The 25,852-nt window shown below is 40.1% G+C and overlaps 1 protein-coding gene across 9 annotated transcripts in view; it reads right to left on the bottom strand.

The window, feature by feature from the left end:
* LOC140366986 (ELKS/Rab6-interacting/CAST family member 1-like) overlaps positions 1-11,860 on the bottom strand; it is a 226,652-nt gene extending 214,792 nt beyond the window's left edge. For 2 of the 9 annotated variants that reach the window (XM_072453253.1, XM_072453254.1), the window contains exons 1-3: positions 11,159-11,858; positions 9,079-9,156; positions 7,297-7,452 (exon numbers count right to left, since the gene is read on the bottom strand). In XM_072453253.1, coding sequence (XP_072309354.1) covers positions 7,297-7,452; positions 9,079-9,156; positions 11,159-11,668 — 744 coding nt within the window. In that variant the 5' untranslated portion in view covers positions 11,669-11,858. Of the gene's footprint in view, positions 1-7,296; positions 7,453-9,078; positions 9,157-11,158 lie in introns of all 9 variants that reach the window. The other 7 variants (XM_072453256.1, XM_072453260.1, XM_072453258.1 and 4 more) reach the window with 5 other exon arrangements.
* Between the last annotated feature and the right edge of the window lie 13,992 nt (positions 11,861-25,852).

The raw sequence follows: 25,852 nt of genomic DNA, 5'->3' as shown, positions 1-25,852 counted from the left end.
ATTTACCGTTCCTTCAGTGTACAGTTCCTTCAGTGTACAGTACAAAATGACGACAGTGAAACTGTGTTCGAGCTGGCTCAGAAGAAACGGAAATATGTGGAGACAAGAGATGCGATCCGTCACGCTAATAAACAAACGTACGTGTAGCAGCGGGGCTGTTGCACGAGGTTTGATAGTAGGCGGCGTCTTGGAAACAACAGGAGGGTGGGGGGTGAGTGTGGTGAGTGTGCAAAAGCGCTTTTTTTTTTTTTTTTAAGGGAGTTCACCCTGGAGAGACTCAGACACAGAAAGCAGAAAAGATGTTTTAGAACTTTATTGCAAAGTTTATTTGGCGCTCAGACCCCGGTGGAAGGCGTAACGATCATGGGCACTCCATGATCTGATTGAATTAGATACCTTCCACCCGGAGCCTGGAAACTGGTGGTGGTAGATGTGGAGAGAAGGTAGAGGATGAGGGGAATGCAGAGGAGGAGGAGGGGAAGTGGTGGGTCGCAGTACGGTTTAAAACGGCCGAGCCATCTGCCTGAGGGCTTAAATGCGACCGCCTGGGTGCTGATTGGAGCGGGGAGGAGCGGGGAGGAGCGACTTGAGAGCGTTGATTGGGGATGAGGAGCAGGTGAGAGGGCGATGACGTAGACGTCCCCTGTCCTACGCCTACCTTCTTGGCCGGAAAAAACTGCAAAACCTCTTTGGGATAAAAGCAGAAACCTGGAAAGAGTCCATGGTGAAGGGGGGATCTGACTCTCTCAGACGGACAGGTGGACGCCCGCTTGAGTGCGATGATGGAGCTGGGGAGAGGACCCCTCTCCCCAGCTCCATCATCGTACTCAAGCGGGCGTCCATGGCCATGGCTTCCATGGAGGCCGACGCAGATTTAAGTTAGGTCTTTCAGGTGAACTTAAGCAGGCTTCATTTCTCAACTCTATGAGAAATCCTCTATTATTCCTTTAAAGCCTTGCTCTAAGAACATAACTTAATCTTTCCATTAGAAACAATTGCAAAATATGACTACACCAATCACAAATGATTTGTTTAGGGGTTCCTTTTAGGGCTGCAGTCAAATAAAGAAATCCTTGGTCGACAATGCTGCGTCGCACTGGTAACTATTCTGAAAACTCGTTAGTATCTCTATGATTTCACCCAAATGGCACCACAGCTCCTTGGAGCCAAATGCAATAGACTAATTCAAAGTTTGCTCGACACCATCGACTGATTTAATTGACTAATGGACTAACGACATCCAGCCCCAGTTCAATATCCTCCAAACAATGATTTACTAAACAATCTCGCACCAAATAAAATGTATAATATAGTATTATGTGAGACACAACCACATAGAATAGGCATAAATACGAACATGACGTTTGGATTGTTTACATAGAGCTGAACAGTTCATGTCATACTTGTTCAAATGGTATGGAATGCTTTATAGTTGATGTATTATCTTAACACTAGTCTAGCCCTATTGTAGAATTGGGGTGTGTTCACACTTGTTGGGTCCTGGTTTTAGCAGAGTTTAGTACAGATGTAGACATTGTTTGGTCCTCTTCAATTCCAGGATTAGTTCCTATTTAGTCCCACTTTAATTCTAATTAAGGTGTGGTTTACGTGAAAGAGTGAACAAAGCCTTGGTCTATTCCAGATTTAGTTGTTAGTTCTTAATCTAATCCCAGTTCAGGCTCAATTTGAATCTGAATGTGTGAATAGAGCGTAGAGTATAGTGGTGGAGGTGTAGCGAGAGACAGAGAGAAAAGAAGAGAGAGGAGGGAGGGATTAGGATAAGAGAGATGACACACAGAATGAGAAAGAAGGAAGGAAAGAGAGCGGCAAGTGAGAGGAAGGAAAAGAGAGAGAGAAAGGGGTGATAGATTGACAGAGAAAGAGCGAGTAAGAGGGAAGGTAAGAGGAGAATGTTTCCAGCAAAGACCAAACCACTGGGAGAAAACTTAATTACATTTCTAACACTGAAGATGAGGCCGAGACAAAGGGGGGAGAAGGAGAAGAGAGTGAACGCTGACTCACCGTGCAATAGCAGAAACAGCAGAGAAGGGATGAGTAAGAGCAAAAAGAAAAGTTGCCAGTCGGGGCATGTTTAAACACTATACCCGGAAAAGATGCAGCGTGAGAGGCTAATAATGATGGGGAATTCAAATGTCTTAAAAGTAGGGCTTCAAGTGAATCCTTTGTATTTCGTTGCCATTGAGAGCCAAAAATCCAGTTTTGTCATTTTATTTATTTATACAGGGAAAACTCAATGAGAAAATGTCTCTTTTTCATAGGTACCCTGTTAAAACATAACACAAAATAAACAATAAACAAACACAGGTGAATTCCTAATTTGATGTGCAACAAACAAATAATCAGACAAAATGCCAACTAGAGCCTTATAAACAAACAAAATGCAAATAATTTAGTTCGATTAGGTTTTAACATTTTAATAAAGATTCTTATACAGACCTATGTAGGGGACCCATATGTCCCCAAAAGACATTTGAAAGACAGTACCTTTTCAAAACTCAACTCCCTGTTGCAAAGAGCAAAGCATAGTGTTGGGTGTAAAGGAATGTCATCTCTTCTGACCCCCCCAAGGACCAGGACGCTGTCCTCACTGCCCTTCAACAACAGTGAGTCAACAACCTCTGATAAGGGAAGGAAGGAACGTTTCTCAAGTCCTTAATTACTGTATTCCACATCTAAACTGACTTAATGCTTACTGTGTGATCTAAACTTGTAACTGAATCATGTTTTAGTTTAGTTTGCCACAAGAACTAGTTTGAAATGTGTTCATGTCGTACTTAATGTACTTTCTCATCACCTGCTATTGATGTGTGCATCATTGACAATGTTGTGTATTTTATTATGGTTACATGTCATTTTTGCTGGTTTGAGTTAAATTTGTCCAAACTGAGAATAGGTTGATCAATAGTTAAAGTCACTCCCTCTCTAGACCACTCCTCCCAGGTCAATAAAAGAGCAGACTCAGCTCTGCTCCCTCTCTCTTCCCTTCTGCACGCGATCTGCCACGACACACCGATTCGTGGACCCCTGCAGGGGCCCCTCCCCAACCAGGGAGGCTGCATTGTTTTCCAAACTCGGCTTTCACCAGAGAACGTGAGCGAACATCTCCATCAAACAATGCACAATTCAACGGTCCTTGGACTCATCAAACTCTTCGAATGCTAAACCTGCTCAAAGATCAGCGCCACGGACAGCTCCAAGGACGCAGAGACTTGAGAAGGCCTTGATCCAAATCCGAGCCTTCCATGGACATGTGAGAACTGAGAGTGGCTTATATTTGCAGAATTTGCAGAGTGGCATTAAAGTCAGGTTCCCTTGAATTATCCTCCAAAATCAATCAAAACTTAATTCTTAATACCGGCATTTCCTTTAACCAAGTTGAGCCCAGGCACAGCCTGTGTAACCAAATGTGTAATTAATTGCTTTTATATCTTTGTTTATTAAACCACACAAAATCATCCTGATTTATAGAGCCTTTGTATTGATCTAAATAGATTGTCGGTCAATGAATCGTGTACTCCCCTTCAGAGAATGAGACTGGGTAGGTATTAATGTTTTGCTGAACAAGCTTCAGATGGTGCCCTTTTAAATATAAATATGAACATTAACTACCTAAAATGCTACAAGTGTTGTCCACAATGTAATGGCTAGTCCCAGAGAATATACGTTACATCTTGGTACAAATGTGTGAGCAGGAAACGAGTATGATACCCTACACCTATATTTCTGTTTTTTGATTCAAGGTTTTGTTCTTCAACAATCTAGTTCAGTCTTGTTTTAGTCCTGGTTCTGTGCCTAGAGAAGGCCTGGTTCAGTCTGTATGTAATCCTGGTTCTGTCTCTAGTGAAGGCCTGGTTTAGTCATGCTTTAGTCCTGGTTCTGTCTCTAGTGAAGGTCTGGTTCAGTCTAGCTTTAGTCCTGCTTCTGTCTCTGGTGAAGGCCTGATTTAATCTTGTATTAATCCTGGTTCTGTCCCTAGTGAAGGCCTGATTTAGTCATGCTTTAGTCCTGGTTCTGTCCCTAGTGAAGGCCTGGTTCAGTCTTGCTTTAATCCTGGTTCTGTCCCAAGTGAAGGCCTGATTTAATCATGCTTTAGTCCTGGTTCTGTCCCTAGGGAAGGCCTGATTTAATCTTGTATTAATCCTGGTTCTGTCCCAAGTGAAGGCCTGATTTAGTCATGCTTTAGTCCTGGTTCTGTCCCTAGGGAAGGCCTGGTTCAGTCTTGCTTTAGTCCTGGTTTTGTCCCAAGTGAAGGCCTGATTTAGTCATGCTTTAGTCCTGGTTCTGTCTCTAGTGAAGGCCTGGTTCAGTCTGGCTTTAGTCCTGGTTCTGTCCAAAGTGAAGGCCTGATTTAGTCATGCTTTAGTCCTGGTTCTGTCCCTAGGGAAGGCCTGGTTTCATCTAGCATTAGTCCTGGTTCTGTCTCTAGTGAAGGCCTGATTTAGTCATGCTTTAGTCCTGGTTCTGTCCCTAGGGAAGGCCTGGTTTCATCTAGCATTAGTCCTGGTTCTGTCTCTAGTGAAGGCCTGATTTAGTCATGCTTTAGTCCTGGTTCTGTCCCTAGTGAAGGCCTGGTTTCATCTAGCATTAGTCCTGGTTCTGTCCCTAGGGAAGGCCTGGTTCAGTCTTGCTTTAATCCTGGTTCTGTCCCCAGTGAAGGCCTGGTTTCATCTAGCATTAGTCCTGGTTCTGTCTCTAGTGAAGGCCTGATTTAGTCATGCTTTAGTCCTGGTTCTGTCCCCAGTGAAGGCCTGATTTCATCTTGCATTAGTCCTGGTGCTGTCCCTAGTGAAGGCCTGATTTAGTCATGCTTTAGTCCTGGTTCTGTCCCTAGTGAAGGCCTGATTTAGTCATGCTTTAGTCCTGGTTCTGTCCCTAGTGAAGGCCTGGTTCAGTCTTGCTTTAGTCCTGATTCTGTCCCTAGTGAAGGCCTGGTTCAGTCTTGCTTTAATCCTGGTTCTGTCCCTAATGAAGGCCTGGTTTCATCTTGCTTTAGTCCTGGTTCTGTCCCTAGTGAAGGCCTGGTTCAGTCTTGCTTTAGTCCTGGTTCTGTCCCTTGTTAAGGCCTAGTTTAGTTGTGGTTTAGTCCTGGTTCTGTCCCCAGTGAAGGCCTGGTTTCATCTTGCATTAGTCCTGGTGCTGTCCCTAGTGAAGGCCTGATTTAGTCATGCTTTAGTCCTGGTTCTGTCCCTAGTGAAGGCCTGGTTCAGTCTTGCTTTAATCCTGGTTCTGTCCCTAGTGAAGGCCTGGTTTCATCTTGCTTTAGTCCTGGTTCTGTCCCTAGTGAAGGCCTGGTTTAATCTTGCTTTAGTCCTGGTTCTGTCCCTAGTTAAGGCCTAGTTTAGTTGTGGTTTAGTCCTGGTTCTGTCCCGAGTGAAGACCTGGTTTAGTCTTGATTTAGTCTCGTCTTGGTCCTGTTTTAGTCCTTGGTGAAGACCTGGTTTATTCTTGCATATCATACATATTCAAAGCTGTATTGTGTTTTTCAGTGCATGTTTTTAAGACAAGTTCCTATGTTTGTGAATTCTCCCAAAAAACCCTTTCTGATTCTGATTCTGATGTTTGCTTTTAAATGTGTGAACAATGGCTAAACAAGAACTAAAAACAGTTCACTATTTGTACTTTTCCTTACGACGACGCACTACTCATTTCAGAGTCCGACACACAAATGTTAAATGGGTCACTCATAGATGAATAGAGTGCGTATGAGTTTGTGCGCTTATATCCCTGTATAATATTCCAGTCAGGTGCCAGAGAAGCTGAGCATCCTTCTCCTCCAGATGGCTTTGTGAACTCACTGACAACTGGGAGTCCCTCACCAGACGCCCGCTTCAGCTCAGAGACAGTCGGTGTAAAAGAACAGGGACAAAAATGACAATATGAAAAACTGCTGCTCATGCTGGGCAAAAAATGTATCACCTTTCCCCTCAAGACCATTGGTGTTTTTACTTATAGCACAATGTATAAGTACAATGTAAGTGCAATGCTATAATTGTTGTTAGAACACATAACTTATTTAAGAGGAGAAATTATTGTCTTCATAAGTCAACTTTTAAACCTTCATCATTGTCATTATATTCTTGTTAATTGCAATTATTTTATATTGATTCTGATTCTGATTATTTTGGTCATGATAATCGTGCCACAAAATTATAATATAACCTACCACCTAACCACCTAATGTCTCATGCCTACTTTAGACTTCTCAGTACAAAACTCCAAGCTAATTATTGATGATTGGACATGACTGAACCTCGAGTTCGATTCAAATTTGCTTTCAAACTCTGCTGGCTCTGTTAATGAAATCTTTTTAGCTCAATACTGCTCAATATTCTCTTGTTTACAGGTTTTGTCCTGGTTTAGGCCTGGTTTAATTCTGGGTTTTAGTCCCGGTTTAGTCTTAGTTTAATTATGCTTTATACCTGGTTTGGCCCTGGTTTGGACCTTGTTTAATTCTGTTATAGTGATGGTTTAGCTTAAAGGCGGTATGGACGATTTTTCGGCGATTTTGAGAACCCCGTGCCCCCGTGCGGACCGATACAACACACACGTGTGTTTGTTTATTAGTGCAACGGAGCGCATCGCATCGCTCGTCTCCCGTAGATTTCTGTCCACTTCTGCGTCAGCTCGAACTGTCTTTCTCCGTCTTCATTTTGCCCCGTACACTGAGGGAACTATATTATGATAGATCCATGCGCTTAGGCACGCGGAAACGTGGGGACGAGTCTGACGCGGCTGCAGGGGAGCGGTAGGTGCGTTTTATGATTGATACGTGGCAGGACAAATGATTTATCCCAAAAATTTGCTGAAAAAAATCGTCCATACCACCTTTTTATCCTGGTTTGGTCATGGTTTTGTCCTGGTTTAATTCTGATTTGGTCCTGGTTCAGTCCTTCTGACTTAAGACTTGATTTGGTTCTTGAATTTTAGTTCGGACACCATTGGTTCTAGTCTAGTCCTGGTTTAATTCTGGTTCAGTACTGGACTGGTCATTTTGCCGAGCAATGTTGGTAAAGCCTTTTGTATTACATTTTTCACAAAAATCAAAAACAGTACTGCAAATATCTGGGCCAGAGATAACGGCCCTCTGAAAAATCTGACACTGAACATTTTATTGTATAGCCCTTACATAATATGTGATAGTTTAGTTTGTCTTACAGGATTGTGAGGGCAGATTCTACACGATATGATGCAAAATATTGTAGAGTAGGGCTAATACTATCAATTTGGATATGGTTGCATCCACGTTAACAATACACTGCATGTGTTCTGGCCTACCTGGCTCTCGTCCTGCACCACTCTATACTGCTCTTTCCATACAGAGATCTTTGTGCCCTCGTCCTTCCGCAGCGCTCGCTCCTTCTTCAGCTCCGGGCTCCAGAACGTTTTGATGGAGTTCATTGAGGAACTGAGCTTGGACTCCTTCGCCTCCAGCTGCAAAGAAAGAAATCATAAAAGGCTACAATCCATATTCCATTAGGTGCAAAAAAGTAGATTGGTTGGAGATCACTGTTCCCTCTAAGCTGCGCGCATGCGCAATTGCACGCTGCTCCAAAGGTGTCAGCGCACAAAAAAAACGTCACTGCACACAAAATAAAAATCCAACCTGAAAATGAAAATAAATTAAACACATTAAAAAATATGTGATTCAGTGAGTGACAGAAAAGTGTGAACTGGCATACAGGGTTTTTTCGGATAGGCTGATGGGCCAGTGTGAGCCGAGCTGTAGAGGAGGCGAGCAGCGGCGCCAGCCCCCGTCGGTCCCTGTCTTAGCTGTGACTTGAGACCTGTGGGACCCCGCGGGTCAAATGCTGCAGGATCAGGTGTATCTGCATGGCCTCATGTGAGATCGCCCCTGTCCCAAAGAGCAGCGGGTCGCGCCGAGGCGAGCGGCCGCTGCAGAGTGGTGATACGGGGCAGTATGCGCAGTGTATGCCACAACTATGGCCAACTGAGAATTGTTTCTCTTTTGATTTATTCATTGTTCATTGTTTTAAGTTGCACCGAATCACCAAGACAAGTTCCTATGTTTTGTGAATTATGTTCATTGACAATGGCAAACCCTTTCTGATTCTGATTCGGATAATAAATAGATATGCAAGGAATAACACTCCCAAGAGTAAATATTACTGTATGTTATGGAGCCGCTCCGTCCGCGCGCGAGTGAGTGACAACCGATAAAACTTCAGATTAACTTCAGATCTACTTTGAGCCTAAATCAAACTGAAGTTAATTCTACAGCGTGCGCAGAACAGATATATCTATAGATCTCTCTCTCTATATATATATAAAAGTCTATGCCCATCGCGCTCTTATTTCCGGGTTTCTCGGTATCGGATAGAACTTTATCTTCTTTATTTTCCCGGTTGCTGCATCAACTGCCACATCAACCTTCACTATTGTGATAATAGAGTGTGATATCATTAATGAAGTTTTGGGCCTCTTTGAACCGTGTTTCGTCGTAAATCGAAGCAGACAGACTGCGGTTTAGAATGGGATTGTATAGGGGGACACGCACTGATGACGGCCAAGAGGCTGGAGGAGCCTGGGGGAGTGTGGGGGGCGGCCGTGTGACGTCACGTGAGTGCTCTCTATTGGGCCTGCTACACAGGTCATGAACAAGATTTGGGTCTTTTTCACTGTAAGTGGATTAAATCACTTAATTAAAAGCAAAAAAAAAAACAGAAATTACTGCTGCAATTTGATTATTTTAATCAAGTATGTAACTTACTGGCCTGACCACAGTGTGCACGTCTGATGTTGCTCACAGTGGTCCGAGGGACCGCTCAGGATGTGTGTTTTCTCTGACACATGAAGAATTAGAGGGAACATTGTTGGAGATGATCATTTTAAAATGAGATGGAAGGCAACAGAAAATGTACTGTTGAACTGTGAAATGTTTTATGGTCACAAATATTCAAATATAAAAATGATGAAAAAAATTGAAATATGCATTAAATTGGCAGCTAAATTTGCCTCTATCAGACATTTCGACATACAAAAATAACAGACCAAAAGGCAACTTATAACGTGAATAATTTGAACATCAAACTTCCTTACATCTCGACGGAGAAGTTCATTTTCTCTCAACACTTCTCTGAGCTGCGTCTGAAGGTCAGTCATGGCTCCGTCTCTGACCTGGAAGTAAAACAATCACCAATAAACCGTTATTATTTTGTTGACACCATTAATGTCAACAAAATGTTTTTCAGTTTGATCAATGCAACAATTTCAGTGAACTGTGATAGAACGACAGAGTGCTTTCCACTAGAATCCAGAACATGTTTGTAGAAGTTTTAACTACAATCTAAGCTAATAGAAACACATTTGAAAAAATAATTTGAAATCTCGAAGTCTCAAGATTCAGGGCCTGCCAATGTAAGTCTCTCTCTTTTAGCATTTTGAAGATATGTGCTTAAAATACTGTCATGTGTCGTGGGTGATATTATGGACATTATTCGACAGGTGCGACTCGAGGGGGTGGGTTTTCATTTCCATTGTCTAATCGTCTAATTAACATTTGTGTATTTGTGTAGTAAAGAAGCTGAACGTTCATGACTAATGCTGCAGAGACAGTGGGAGGGCAGGCCTGTGTCATGTGTACCACGAGGCTCTTATTTTATTTAGACGACTTCAGAAAAACTCAACTCCTCAATGATAAGATGGATGCAGTTTAAGAACTAGAATATTATGTATCATTCAGGCCTTTAAAAAGACATGCGGACACATGGGGGTTTCATGTTGCGTCACTTTTCACTGTAATAGTATAGAAGATTACTTAAATTAATACATACACAGCATATGTTAGATTAATTTGTTAGTCCTTTTCTTTAAAGAATACTTAAGTTCAAATAATATGTTCAATAAAAAGAAGGTATGCAGTCAAACAAATTAAATATGTTTGTGGGCACTCATTGAACAAATCCTGGAACAAAAAGACAAACTACATTTGCATGCACAGTGTGAAGAGGGTAACACTGTATAAAAACACTTATTCCTGCCATGAACAAAGATAGTTTTTTAAAAATGATTTAGGCTTAGTAACTACGTAACTAATACTCACATCTAACCTTAAGCTTAATTAAATGCTAACCCGAATCATGCTTAATAAACTTTAAAATGTGTTAATTATGAAGTGTTTGTTCATGCTTTGTTAAGTGGTACCATGCAGAGAAGTGCATGAAACAAATGCAGAGCACTCTTGTCCCAGTCTACAACATGTCAAAGAACTGATTAGCTCCGAATGAGGCCTGACAAATGTTCAGGAGCGTCTTGTAATTTGGTATTATCACTAAAACTTTGCTAATAAAATAATTGCTAATAAAAACAACTTTCAAACATATAACCACACGTTTGTCAAATGTAGATAAGCGGCATCTCATTTACATTGAGCATTGGCGTTTAAGACATGAGGATCTGCTGTTAAAGGCGTAATGGACGATTTTTTTGGCCCAAATCTGAGTCTCATTTCCTCGTGGCGTGGAGTGCCGATTAGTCCTGCCACGTATCAATCATAAAACGCACCTACCGCTCACCTGCAGGCTCGTCCCCATGATAGCAGCAGTTTCCGCGTGTCTAAGCGCATTGATCTATCATAATATAGTTCCCTCAGTGTACGGGACAAAATGAAGACGGAGAAAGACTGTTCAAGCTGACTCAGAAGAAGACAGAAATCTACGGGAGACGAGTGATGCGATGCGATCCGTCGCGCTAATAAACAAACGCACGTGTGTGTTGTATCAGTCCGCACGGGGGAGTGCACATGTGCACTTCAACCTGAGTGCTCAAATCGCCGAAAAATCGTCCATTACGCCTTTAAGTTTATTGCTCTCCACAACACAAATAGCCACATTGAAGCTTCGGTAGTTTTTACGTTCACTTTAACGCAGACCGGAACAAAACCCCACGTGCTAATGTGGTTATATGTATGGTGCTAATGCTAATTTACTAGACGTCCCTGAATGTCTCTCAGGCCTTGCTCGCTCCTAAACCTTTGACCTGTTGTAGACTGGGACAAGAGCGCTCCGAGAGGTTTTGGGGTAAAGACCAATAGTTTGGTTGTTTGGCGCACTCCAAGCTCTCGCTGAATGTAAACAGTGACAGAAAAGTGAATCATGACTTCTGAAATGCACTGACCCACCTGTCTCATGGAGTGTGGCACAGTGGAGGACTGGGGGGGCTGGCTCTGAAGATCCGCCCCAAATGCGATTGCATCGATAGGCACAAGCGCTCCTCCCCCTCCTCCTCCGCCACTGTTTATATTGGGACTGCTGCCCATCACGGCCGCCCTCACCCCGTATGGCACCCTGGCTCCTGCTCGACCCAGCGTCATGGTGCTTTTCGGGAGGGAAGGATTAAGCCCACTGCTCAAGCTCCCCAGATCCACCACCGTGTCTTCTGCAGAATCGGTGAAATACATGTGCCCACCGGTTGCGTACGCAGCGTTCATAGACTGTATATTCTCCATAGACAGGGTTTTGCCGGAGCCGGTGAGTCCGCTTGCCGACATGTTCCCACTGCTTCGCCGATGGGCCTGGCGGGGAGAGCGGGGAAGGCGCGGAGATCGACCAGGACTCCCCCCAGAGACGGAGCCATTACCGTTGGACCCAACTACATCGAGTTTGGACACAGACCGAGAACTTCCATACATAGTAGCGGCAAAGCGGTCGCAAATGCACAACGAAAAAGTTGGCCTTAGAATGTTTTGACGCTGCAAATAAATGGGCTGAACGGTTTGGGAAATGTAACAGATTGCAGTTTAAATATCCTTTTCTTATCAGTGTTTGAATGGAGAAGCATAAATAAATGTGAAATAGTAACTAATACAAAAGTCAAATGCTTTTTAGAACATGAAGGAGTCTAAACAAAACTAAGATAAGAAAAACTAAGAGAGATCATTTGTTTTCGGCACAACAACTGTAGCTAATGTGCTAATTGTTACGTTTCAAACTGCAATGTTGATTCAGTTTCAATTAAATGCTCAGCCTAATTTCTGAAAGTCTAAAAGATGTTTTAAAAACATCCTTGACTGATATCTAACAAAAAGGTAAAACACAAAGCAAACGTCACTGAGCTGAAAACATGTGCAGTTGAGGCAGATTGCAGAGCTGAGGCAGTGTTGACGCAGCTGTTAGCGTAGCTTTTTCACAGCCTGACAGTTAATCCACAAGTTTTTTGTTTATCAATCCAGATACATGCCGTTGATCCATAGATCTGGGGATGATGATTTCGCCTAAAGAAGAAAAGAAAAAGAAGCAAAGTTAGGAAGAAATTTAAACTGGTTCAGCTTATAGTTGCTCACAAATGTATGTACCTTAAGTTGTTGCCAGTTCTCAATCTTTCTATTTCAAAAGTGTATGGTTAGCTTTAGTTCAATTACGGTAGTAAAATCAAGAACAATCGCAATTACTGCAGCTATTATTACAAAAATTACAAAATTGAGGAAAATTATTTGCACCAACTCTGAAGTTGACTATGCAAAACATGTGTAGACTGGAGCATTTTACTTACAATATAAACGTTTTAGTTGATACTTAGTTTACTTTTTTACTTATTACTAAATGTAAAGTTGATCAAATAGATAACGGAATAATTGCTGAAAGAATCATACATCCATCTAAACATAGAGTCAACATCAGGATAATTAGGTGAAAGGAAAGGACTATTCTTCAAAATGTATTCCCATAGCAGGGGCATTCATTCTTTCTTATCAGATGTGTTGAGTTTTACCTGGCTGAAGAACAGAGCAAACCTGGACATTGACTAAACACTGGCGGTGTGGGGATAAAGTTCAGATGTCTTTAGTAAATAAACTTTGGCCAGAGGCTCGAAGCACTGGGGCCATGCAGCTCCTGTCTCAGATTTAGTCAGTTAAATCCACACAGCTGTGCAGACCAGCTGACCAGAGACTAGACCCCATGTCTCACGCATTATCTGCGTTTCCATGGAGACAATGATGTCATCTTGTGGTAACTGGAAACCTAATCCTCTGTGTGATCACTACTTATTTTCAGCTTCTTTTTTTTTTAAACGATTCAGTTATTATTCAGTATTCCTCTCCTAACTAAAGTCTAATATAAATGCCATATTTTTTCGTGTTGTACATTACTTATACTAATGTATTTCAGAATAAACTTTTAATATATACATAACATGTTTTGTTACTGGTGTGATCAGTGCTGAGGATCAACTTTTATTCTTGAGTTTGTAAATGAGATTATGAGTATTACGACTGGTCAGAGCGCAACGGGAGCGTCACATTCAGTTGCACTACAGCATTTCATACACACAAACTACTGCACTGAGAAATATATGGCAGCATTAACCTGAATGTAAATTGGATTTAATGGTTGTATTCTAGGGAGTTTAAATTTTAAAACAAGGAACAATATGCTAAAGTGGAAGATTTTGGCCAATATATCGCCAAGTGCCTATAGAACGTCATGATGTCACATGAACGTAAGGCTAGGTAATAAGGCCAAAAAAATAACTAAAATGTTTAATCAAAGTGAGCACTACTGGTGTTTCAAACTGAAGCTCATAATATGTTGTAAGAAATTTTAAACTGCCTTTATTTAAAATGTTATAGATTTTGTGAGATTGCAAGTAAGCAGTAACAACAACAACAACAACAACAACAACAACAACAACACGAACAGACAATATCACCATATGCAACAACAGTCAAGACATTTCAGAAGTAAATGTGGTTGAGTGTAAGGCTGCATGAGAGTGCGAGTGTGTGTGTGTGGGTGAGTGTGCATGCTTATTGTTAGTTTCAATTAAATTAAAATGACCCGATTGCTTGCATGTAAAGTACAGTAAAGTCATATCTGTTTTGCCACAGCAGGGATGTATTGTAAAAGCACTTTTTGTGCATCTATTTATAGCATTTTATTCTCAGAGAAGCAGGAAGGATATATTAGCAGGATGCTAACGTTTGTTAGCTTTACTGTGATGGAAAAACTCTGGGCTCAAAGAGTTGTGAGAAGCACATTTAAACTCATCTTGGTGAATATTTAAGATGCTGGGAATGTAATAGGTAAGTGAGCGATACATGAGAAGGCTGTAAAGAGTTTTTTAAGGCAATAAAAATGAGGTCCAGCACTTTTAAAATAGAATAGAATAAAAGAAAATAGCATAAATAGATAAATTATTAACAAAACAAATTAATTGAATTAATTTGATTTATTGCCCGGATTTAGTGTTCAAGTAACGGTACTGTAGAAGAAAACAAAACTGTATACCCAGCTTCTAGATCACCTCTTTACTTTATTCTGCTCCACCAGGCTTTAGTACAACCAGCAGAAGTAATTTTTTGTGAGCTTCTTGGCTAAGGTGAAATTGTCAGCTCCTCCGTTCCACACATAAATGTAAATAAGGACCATCTGGCCACTGTATCCTTAGGCCAAAAGAAACACCTTGAGAAAGAGCAGAGTAAAGAGTAAAAGATGACCACGGTGTAGAGCCAATCAATCAAATCACACTGTCTCTCACAGGAGAGATAGGACTGTGTTTTAGAAAGAATGTCCTACACTGGCAGTTTGATTTAGTTCAGGTAATGGTTTAGTCCTGGTTTAGTCCTGGTTTAGAGTTCTGCTTTAAGATAAGATAAGATAAGCCTTTATTTGTCCCACAATGGGGAAATTCCAGTGTTGCAACACAAAGTAGGCACAGAAGTAAACAATAAAAAACAGATAACTTATTTAAAAAAATGTATAAAAAACACTTATACTATATAATAATAACAATAGTGACACTCTTTTTACAGCTGTTACTCCTGTCCTCCAACAGCTGTTACTCCTGCTTTACTTCTTGTTTCGTCCTTGTTTAGTCCTACTTTATTCCTACTTTAGTCCAAGTTTCGTCCAGGTTTAGTCCTACAATTTAGTTCTGGGTTCGTCCTGGTTTAGTCCTGCTTGAGCCCTAGTTTAGTCCTGGTTTAGTCCTGCTTTAGTCCTGCTTTATTCCTAGTGTTAGTATTTTAGTATTTTAAACCTAATGTAGGTATAAGAGAATTAGGCCCATTGGATAATCCCAGTTTAGTTCTCATTAAGTCCAGCAGCGTCACTTCTATTTTTCAGTCCTGTCCAGTCCAATGTACAGTAAAATGTGTAGATGCAAACAGCACTAAGTCAAGTCCCCAACACACTCTGAATGAGTTCTTCTTTGAACCATTATAAATACAGTATGCTCATGCCCCTCCCCTCTGTACCTGCTGACCTGAACATAATGTAATGTGATGTCCCAACTACCTTTAAACACACACACACTATGGATTATGTACACAATGATACATTAGGAACCATGCGCTCCGACCAATTATTTCCTGTTTTTGAGCTTTGAGTGAGTCATTGTGGAGTCAAGTGGCTTGAGTTTGAAAAGAGAAAAGCACAACCAAATTATCAACAACCTGACAATAAAATGGTTTGTGATGTGCATATAATGATGGTATTATCAGTATTATCACTATATTAACCTTGGAAAATACTTATTACATATTATGGGGAGACTGGTGGTATTGAATGCCACTTTTTACAGAATTACATTGCTTCGAATGGTAACACTTTAACGAAACATGCACATCTGGTATATCAGATATTAAAATATGGTGTAGAGGTGCAAAGGAGTGAAATAAATGCAGAAAACCCTGAGGATAAACCAGAGGGTAGTTTCTTGTTTAATTCAGCTTTAGCCAAGTCTCACAACGACGCAAACGCTGGTTGTACTACAAAATGTAATTCAGGTACGAATTCAGTTTTATTTATTAGAAAACATTAGTTATGTTAGGATGAGGTCAGTTTCTCACATAGCAGAGAACACTTAGACACATTCCACCGTTAAAAGAACCGTTGTGCTCTAAAGTGAACTGGTCTGGGATATCAGGACCAGACAAAACTGTACTCTATATTCCCTGTACATTCTCTTTATTTGTTCTTTTGCAACGTCAAATATTATACGTGTAGTTTATATCCAGGTATATTTTGCTTTGAAGTTGTAATGCATAACCTTCAAGTGTGATTATTGATAATATTTTGCATATAGTATTGTCTCAAAATAACAAATAAAGAGTTGTTTTAGAATAATAAGATAAAATAATCCTTTATTGTCCCACATGGGGAAATTTCATAATATGCAAAATGATGATAATTTCTCTGCATTTTTATGGTAATTTGACTGCTCTTTCCCTTTTTTTCTCAAACTAATACCTCAACAAACATTTAAAGACACATTTTAGCACTTTGCTATTAGATTGCCTTTGGTGATATTTGCCTTTGTCAATATTGTCTACCCCTGCTGTTGAATAAACTTTAGAGGTCTCAGAATAGCTTCCTTTTCCTGGTAGTCACTTGTCCTTGCTCCCTGCCTGCCTGGAGTGTGAGGGGCCGAGATGCACAGATGGGTCGGGGCCAGTCATATGCTCTGTCTGTGGGATACTGACAAATCCACTGCAGCGTCAGAGGTGTTTGTGCTTGTTATTTAACTCTTCAAAAGCAGATCAGCCTGATGATTAGGCTGACCTGATTAGGCGCTTATCAATGATCTATCTATGCCATGATAATGGGGCTAGAATCCATCAGATTTGTCTAAACTTCAAATGGGAATACTTAAAGGAATAATAGATTATTTTTCCAGCAACTGTTAGTCCCTTTTTAAAAAATGCGCATGTGCACACTCACCCCCCACCCACCTGTTCTTTCCGAGAGGCCGCCTACCATCAAACCTCTTGCGTGAGCAAGCAACAGGCTACTCGTGCGTTTGTTTATTAGCGCAGCGGATCGCATCGCATCTCTTGTCTCCGTAGATTTACGTCTCATTCTGAGTCAGCTCGAACACAGTCTTTCTCTGTCTTAATTTTTGTACTGTACACTGTAGAAACTCACTAAACACACAGCGGTATATCAACCATGCATGCGAAGCCAGGGAAACGTGCTGCTATCCTGGGAACGAGGCTGCAGGTGTGCAGTAGCACGCAGGGAATTATTGACATGTGGGAGAACTACTCGGCTGTCCACGCCACGAGGAAATGAGACTCAGATTGCTCGCCCAAAATCCTCTATTATTCCTTTAAGGTGTTCTTTCTATTCACCTCAACTATTTAAAAAAATATATTATGTTTTAAAAGGACACATATTGCTATCCTTTAAACATGCTATTGAGAACCTTTGATTTGGCTGCTCCTTTTATTAGTATTTTAGAACTTAAGATAATGTATCTGAATGGTAGAAAATACTCAAAACAAGTCTGCTGTTTTTAATGGCCTAGGAGTTATCAGAGCTCGACCTATGACATCGCAGAACTGGGAAATGTGAAACCGAAGGTTTTCTGAGGCTTAGAGGGGAGAGGACTTAAGTTGCGTTGTATTACACAATGGAAATGAATGAATTCACTGCTGTTGTTTAATCATAAAATGATAATCAAATGACACAATTATCATAAGTTTTGACATTATATCAAATTAGCTGAGTATGGACATTTTAAGTGCTAGGTTATATGACAACACAAAATAATTATTATCATGACTAATTATATCAGCTACAGTAGAGCTGTAGTCCTAGTCTAGGTTCTTGACCTTTTCCAGTCACGACCCCCATAATTACAATCTTTGGCATTTGTGACATCCAAACACACAAAATGGGCTACTCGCAATATTACAAAGTAAAGTATTTTGTTTTTGTTTTTAGAACACAAAACAACAAAAACAAATATTAATTAAAAAAACATAACCAGGCAGGATCAGAGAGAACACAAGATAAGTAAAGAAAAAAAGAAAAGAAAATAATGGTGCATATAAAGAAAAGAAGGATCAAAGCATATTAAAGCCAAAATAAAAGTCAGATTTTTTCCAAATGTGTCTATTTTGAGATTGAGCCAGGAATATATTCCAAAGATATCCATCCATTATGTCCATGGTGGGGGTTCTGAGGCCCAAATACAATGTTCTGAGATTGAGTGGCATGGTCGTATTGAAAATAATCTGCCGTGCAGTTCTTCCAACAAAATTCCCTCCAAACAAGTAGCCTTATCTTTAATGTTTGTTTTTTTATTTTTCTGGACATAGGCCTTGAAATAATCGTTTGGCAGCCCAACAAATAATAATCTACATTTACCACAACATTTAAAGGTCATCAAGCCTTGTTTAAGACTATTGGATAAAAAATTTAATTACTGGGAGTCAACTCATATCTTATTTTGGAATCACAAGGATTTATGCAGACTAAAGGAAAGGAAAATGAAGTAAATTATCTGGAGTTTTGGGAGTGACTGAAAAGTTGAATCTGCCTTTTCACTCATGAAAATGCAGTAGTAGTTACATAAAAGTGCCACTCCCACTTTTAGTCGATTAATTGATGCAAAGGACCTGGCTTCAGTCAACCAAGAATTTCTTATATAATATATATTATTATATGATGTCGTTAAGTGAACCCTTTGGTAAAAATCACTTTTGTTGCTCAATTTACTACCTTCTTCCAGTGAAAGTTAGTGCTTAACCCTGAGGCTCTGAATCCAATCTGTTTCTGTTTGTTTCAGATAAGACAGTCTTTTGATGATGTATCAATGAAGAGCTGTCCTGGTGTGACCTGTGATGCCTGTTACTACCTCAGGGCTGCTTCTGACTTCAAAATGTGCAGGAGCCCAATCCAAAATGCTGCTTGGGCTACTTGTGTCAATCATTTCAAGTTAAGTTATTACATATGTTATTTGTGAGTGTACTGAGATAAAGGCACTTCTCAAAATTATTGGGGGTAAGTTTACAACAGCCTGGGACAGACTGACAATCACAACGACAATCACCCCATCTCATGACCCTGACCTGTAGCTCCTCATCTGGCAGGATGAACTCTCCCTAAACTAGATGGACAACCCTTTCTCTTCCTACAGTCTGCATCTAAAAAAGGAATCGTATCAGTCCTGGACCATCTGCAGTCTGTCCGTGTGTGGGAGTAAGATCTCTCCTTCACTCAGGTACTCCTCGAGGGTTGTACTTTTTCCCACAGGGTTTTTGTAGCTTTTCCTTGCCAAGGGTCAAGGACAGGGGGTGCTCTGTAACAGTTATACATTTGCTTAAATCCTGTGACCATTGTTAATCAGCTAATTACGGTTTCATTGGACTTCCTATTTGTTCTCTAACTTTCTGTTTTGCTTGTTCTGATTTAGGACGCTACACAAATTATAAATTATAATTACAGATGATATACTCAATAATCTAATTTGGAATATCTCCAAAACAATTGCAATATTATCAATATTTTGATATATATCTCCTTATTTAGGATGGGTGATGAGGAAAAAAATACTAATCAGAATTGTATGTAATAAATTAAGTCATGAATCTGGTCATTTGTTTAGTTATTTGTTTTGAGGCAAGCCCCTTTTTAGATCAGTTGGCTCTATTGACATATAACAATCTAGTTCTAAGCCTGATCTAAGTTTTAACAAAAAACTTTTCTCAAAATAATACTAAATATGTCCAAAATCCCTTCTGTACATTTTCTTTCAAGAAATAGCTGCCATTCATCAGCCATTTATATGTCCCAACTATGTACAATTTGGCCCACTTTTACAAGTGTAAAAATTACATATATGTGAGTAAACTACATAAGAAGATTCAAGTTGATATCTCTAAGTATGTTCTATTTTTTCCAATTCCTCTGATGTCTAATTTTAAAGGGGACATAATAATTTAACTGCAACTGAGGCACAAATGCACAGAAAATGCCTGTTTTCACCTACCCCGATCTCCGCCCACTTCCCTTTGCTTAGTTATGATTTTGTTTTAAACTCTAAGTGACACATATCGGGTTCCAAAATGTCAGGTAGCTGCTTTTCAGTCAAATTCAAAATACAGTGAAATGTCACTAGAACGAGGGGCTCCCCAGTACCTGGGGGGAAAAAATAATGCTATGGTTCATTTAGATCCATGAAGGTTTACTGGAGGTGAGCGTGAGTGACTATATTCTCATCGCTTGAGAAAAGAAGCCTGAATTCTTAATATTGATCCTCTTTCCTATGATGAACTTCATATATTATTTTACTAGGGTTGCAATAAACAATTATTTTAATATGGTCGAGGAGTCAGACATTATTTTCAATAAGTTGACAATTAAATGATCATATATGTACACTGAGACATTTTAAATAAATTATCAACCAAATGAAGATTGAAATATGATGACCGGATCTAGAGAATATTTGCAAACAGAGTGCATCATTGATGACTTTTTTTTAATCAAATGTTTTAATAATCTCACTGTTTTTGTTATAAAAAGGTATTTTAGTATGGCTTTTAGAGTCTGTATAGTCCAGAGAACCATTACTGATATCAAAATACTATAGTTATATTGTATATTGAACTAGTCACAATTAGTTAAACCTTTATGCCCTATATTTAACAAAGGAAAATGTATTGAAACATATATGTAAATTGTGCCGTCATACAATTCATCAAACTTGTCAGTCAGCTCGTTAATACAGCTATAACAATGTGCACTGACATTTTGACAAATATAATTAGAAAATATAGGAAACTATAAGAGAAAGGTGAAGTCCAGAGCGTCGAGCATGTCAACTGAGGTAATGGTAATTATATATTATATATATAACACAATGCAAGAACAATCCGAGAACAATATATATATATATATATATATATATATATATATATATATATATATATATATATATATATATATATATATATATACTGTGTATAGGCTTTTTCATGAATTAGTTTGGATTTGTATTATACATGGTACGTGGTGCTGTACATGGTACATATATTGTTGTATAATAACCTATTATAGTTAAATCTGCAAAATGACATCATAAGTGAATAGTCCTATTGTCATAAAGATTGTTGTAAAGCAGATGTAACGTGACATTTGTGCCCTAAATGCTCGTCTGTCGATCACAGAGTAATTAAAGCTGAACACACTGGCCCCAGATCATACAACACAACACAACACAACACAAGAGACATAGTGAATGCTAATGTAGTTGTCACACACACGGAGCACAGAGCCCAAGTGCTGCTATACAAACATGCATTACGTATGTCTCATAACACATACATGACATGTGCGCGCGCAGACGCGCACACACACACACACACACACACACACACACACACACACTGTCCTAACTGCCCTGCTCAATGCGGCCGTCCGCGGGAGCGCCGTGTCCGCCCGGGCTAGTGAAAGATCCGCAGAAAGGCCACTGTTGTTATAACCGCTATTCCGCGCTGACAGCACACGTCAAACCGCGTGATGACGTGCGGTCCGCGGTCTGGAGTCTGGACTAGAGGACTAGGCCGCTCCCGGTGCGTGTACCTGAAGTGTGTCCGTGTCCGCTCACTATCCGCTCGTCCTGGACTGGTCCCTCTGCTGTGTGCTGTCTTCAGACGCCTCTCCCTCTTCGGTCGGTTCTGTCTCCACTAGTGGCTTCCCCGCGCTGCTCGGGCGCTCCCGTGACGTCAGTACGGCCGCACGCGCTCCCGACACGTCCTTCCACCAGCCCCGGGCACGTTCACGACAATCCAAAAATGGCATAGCGGTCCATAAGCGTGCTTGTCTCAACGCAGTTCTGCCCAAAACCCGAATCTTTATCAAAGAAACTCTGACTAAACCTAATCCTAAAATGTAGTCAAACATCTTGCTTTCAGCGCAAATTGGCTGTAGTAGAACTGGGTTGTGGACAAAATAATTACAAGACACATTTTGTACAGTTAGGCTGCATGGCCCACTTTATTATGAGGACATTTTACGTTTTGGAGTAAAGTTCATGAGCACTAGAATAAACCCACGCGACACACTGACACACTGCTGCTCCTGTTCAGGCGTCAGAGGTAAAAATAGTCCACAGGCTAAAAGTTGTCTTGGAGATCAACATGACATCAGTACATAGGCTTGAAAACTGAAAACATTTAATTACTTCAAAACTTTAATGAATAGTATAAGTAGTAGCCTAATAGTAGCATTATGCAAGCAGTCCAACATGATAGTCTGCAAATAAACACAGAAGTCTGCCATAATACTGATTCAAATTGATTTACACTATTGACTTTCAGACACATTTACATATATAATTACAGTATTAAGCTTTAGTGTGAATTTAGTGCACGTTCGCAACTTGTATGCTTATTTGTTGCTGAATCGCACCACCTCGTGGCTATGGACACGTGTAGCGCTAAAAAGGATTACACAATACAAATACTAATTTAAAAATCTATCGTTATTATTCATTTGTTTACGATGTTCTTAAAGTTCATAGTTAAAGCTCGGATTGTCCAAAGTATCAGAAAAATCTAAAAAGTCAAATCAATACTAAAATAAATCAAAATCACAAAATGTGACCAGTTTTAGAATAATCTTGAGCTTTATCAGAACTAAAATAAGATCATATAATAAAGAAAGTACTATTATTTTGTCTTGAAAATCACTATCTACACAGACTAAAAAAGGGCAGTTTTGATCATCATCAAAATAGAATTGTTGTATCATGACAACACTTGTTCAAACTAATTGAAACAAATTATATGGAGATGTTATGTTTTGTAAAAAAATAAAAAAAATAAAAAATAGACACTGTAATTGGATAAAAGCAAGTGATATAAGCTCAATACCATACCGGGGAAGATTTAGGGCAAAGCAATATAGTTTAAATCAGTGGTCCCCAAACTACGGCCCGCGGGCCGCATCCGGCCCACTGGGCCTTTCAATCCGGCCCGCCAAGCTTGTCCAAGTTATATTAAAATATATATATATATATATATATATATATATATATATATATATATATATATATATATATATATATATATATATATATTTTTTTTTTTTTTTTTTTTTTTTTTTTTTTTTAATGTTTATTTTTAAAAAATTTTAGCAAATGTCAGAGTCAAACTCACGATACTGTGGCCGTTCACTTTACCTTTCGCCTGTAATGCCCACATTCCCCCAAGAGATGACATTGTTCCCTCTAAGCTGTGCCTGCGCAATTGCGCACTGCTCGCACCTAAGATCTATGGCGCGCAGAAAATAAAATTCACCACAAACGGCCATTGGGGCCAATCAAGCAGGAAGCGCAAGTGTTTGACACACTGTAGATCTTGTGGACAGTAGAAGCACTGTCCAGGGGACACGTCGTGTTCTCTTAATTTTTAGTTTCAAAACGCTGTGTGTTTTATTATCAGAATCATATTCACTGAGAAATTAGTCTTATTAGTCCCGCAGCGCAGAGCGGACCGTGGCCCGAGGCGCAGCGCGTTGTGCGGGCACGTTCAGTAGACAACTGGCGTGTCACTATTGTGTAAATGAGACTTTCTTGGCCAGACCTGACTCACGAGTCAAAAGACACATGTGCATCATTATCTGGACCATATTTCTGTGTAAATATCTCATGTCACAACGTAACGCGCTCAGGAGCAGATGATCCTGATGTGAAGACATAGGTAAATCAGCTCACACAAAGTCTTCAAGGACAGAGGGGACACTGGAGACAGCTGTGATTTGTTCTAAAGCAGGACTAAAGCGGACCGCGAGTGCCACGAGACCCCCGGTTTAAAAGATGTATAAAAACTGCGTTTATTTATGTGTAAATATCTCATGTTACAACATGGGCACCTGTGGTTTATGACAGATGCGGTGTGCGCTGTTAGTTTATGAATAATATCATCCAGAAATGGTCTTGAAGTGGCACATTTTGGAGCAGTGGATGAGCATAAAGTCACAGCAAGAAGCAAACGAAGCATCAACCTGGACAAAGTGTCCAACCACTGCAGAAGTGAGAAGGACAGGCGTGCAAAAAAGTAACATTAAAGTCAAAATGTTTGCATATTCTGGTGACAAGATTTTTTTATGTATGGATATTAATCATTCCATGCTGTTACAACTATATCATTTATGGGTAGAAGAAATGCTAATAAAAAAACAGTCCAACACTCTTAAACTTAACGACTTTTATGCTTCACTGAAGGAAACAAAACCTCCGGAGCACGTACAGAAGATGCTGGTCTTGTTTGGCTCGACTTTCATATGTGAGACATTCAGTGTCATGAACATGAACAAAGCCCGTCACAGATCAACACCAAAGGATCGATCCTGAGAATTGCCACAACAAAACTTACACCAGACTTTGATGCAAAACAGGGAGATCAACAACACTGTTCCCACTGAAACTGAAGGTCAATTTTCCTGCTGTGTTTATTCAACTGAAATGTAATTAAATGAATCATTATTTAATGCATTTGGAAAACAATTTGTATATTGAGTGTAATTTATAGTAATTCATTAGTTCACACAAACACACCATATTTTCCTGGCCCGGCCCCTCGGCCAAATTTTAGAACCCAATGTGGCCCTTGAGTCAAAAAGTTTGGGGACCACTGGTTTAAATGGAGACAAAGAAGTGGCAAACACTCCTCCAGAATGCCCAAAATCACAACAGCGGTTGTCTCAGAGGGTGACAGTGAAAAAGGGATTAAACAATGTCTATAGGGACAAGGGGCGATTTCCTCCTTGGGGAAAAAGTTGAAACCTGGAGGAGTTCCACAATGAAAGAGGGATGCCTTTAAGTGGAAAATGAAAGCTCTTCATAATTTTAAGATGGTCAGAATGCAAGGGTCAAAAAACTGTATCCATCAATCAAACTTTATTCAAAGCAGTTTTTGTGACATAAAGTGAGTTGCAGTTCATTAAAAAACTTTCACACATCCCACACCACTACAAAGTCATGCACACATAAACACACGCAAGGGTCAGCGTGACAGGCACTGGCGGCTCGCCCATAGGGGCCGCCGCACCTGACCTAACTGCCTGTTTTTATTTTATTTTTAAAATAATCTCTCATTTGTTACGTGTTAATTAGATGCGATTGATGATTTTGCCTTATGGGTTTAGAACTCTCCATAATTATATTTACATTCACTTTCAAGTTCCACATTTAAAACGTGAACGTTTATCATTTTTGGTGTAGTAGCCAATAGGCTTGCCGGGGCTCCTGTTCGATCAGCCCCATTGTGCTGTATTTAAGCCAATGGCTCCCCTGCTGCTAGGCAAAAAAGAATACACACCCGCCAATCATCGTCGAGGGATTTTATGGGTTTGGGGCGCTGAAGATTAGCGCCCCAAAGTACCAAGATGCACCACTGCAGCTGCTTGTTAACAGGTGTTTTCATTCCAGCAGCGAAGTGTGTAAAATGGCGACGTCGGATGAATTTGCCCCAAATTCAGTCAAATCCTTACATCTGCATCCCTTTGGAAGAAGAACTTTTGAGGAAAAGCTCATTGTAAAACAACTCGGACATCCACACCATGAGAGTGAACGACGTGAAAGATAGCCGGGTCTCAGATGACTTTGGAACAGCTTAATACAAGTACCGGTTCAATCCTGCACGGTCTGATATACAGAAACATAGTGATCAGTCGGATATGCGTCCTATAAGTCACGTTTGCACGACCTCCGGTGTCTTTATTCGTATTTCCTTGTGATTATCACTTAATTCTGATATAATTTGAACCCTCCCGCTCTGGGAGGTGATCTCCCCCCTGGGATGATATATAGGTTGAGAAGTGTCCTTAAAATGCACTAGAATGCAGGAAATCACATCTACATAATTCAAAATTTTAAATAGCCCCACCTAAAAAAAGTTCACCAGCCGCCATTGGTTACAGGGCCCTGAGGAGACAGCAGTCATCTCACCTGTATGAAGCCAATAACAATGTACTCTACAAAGTAGTCAAAAGTATCGGAAATCAGATACCAATCAATACTAAAACTAGCTACTCCTTGGAACAAGTATCAATACAAAAACAAAAAAATGTGGCCTTTCCAGACC

Source organism: Eucyclogobius newberryi, unplaced genomic scaffold (genome assembly GCF_026437365.1).
Source record: "Eucyclogobius newberryi isolate DKJ021-1_F unplaced genomic scaffold, fEucNew1.0.hap1 SCAF_2, whole genome shotgun sequence".
Lineage (NCBI taxonomy): Eukaryota > Metazoa > Chordata > Actinopteri > Gobiiformes > Gobiidae > Eucyclogobius > Eucyclogobius newberryi.
The sequence above is the reverse complement of the archived record's forward strand: the minus strand, read 5'-3'. Positions and strand labels throughout refer to the sequence as shown.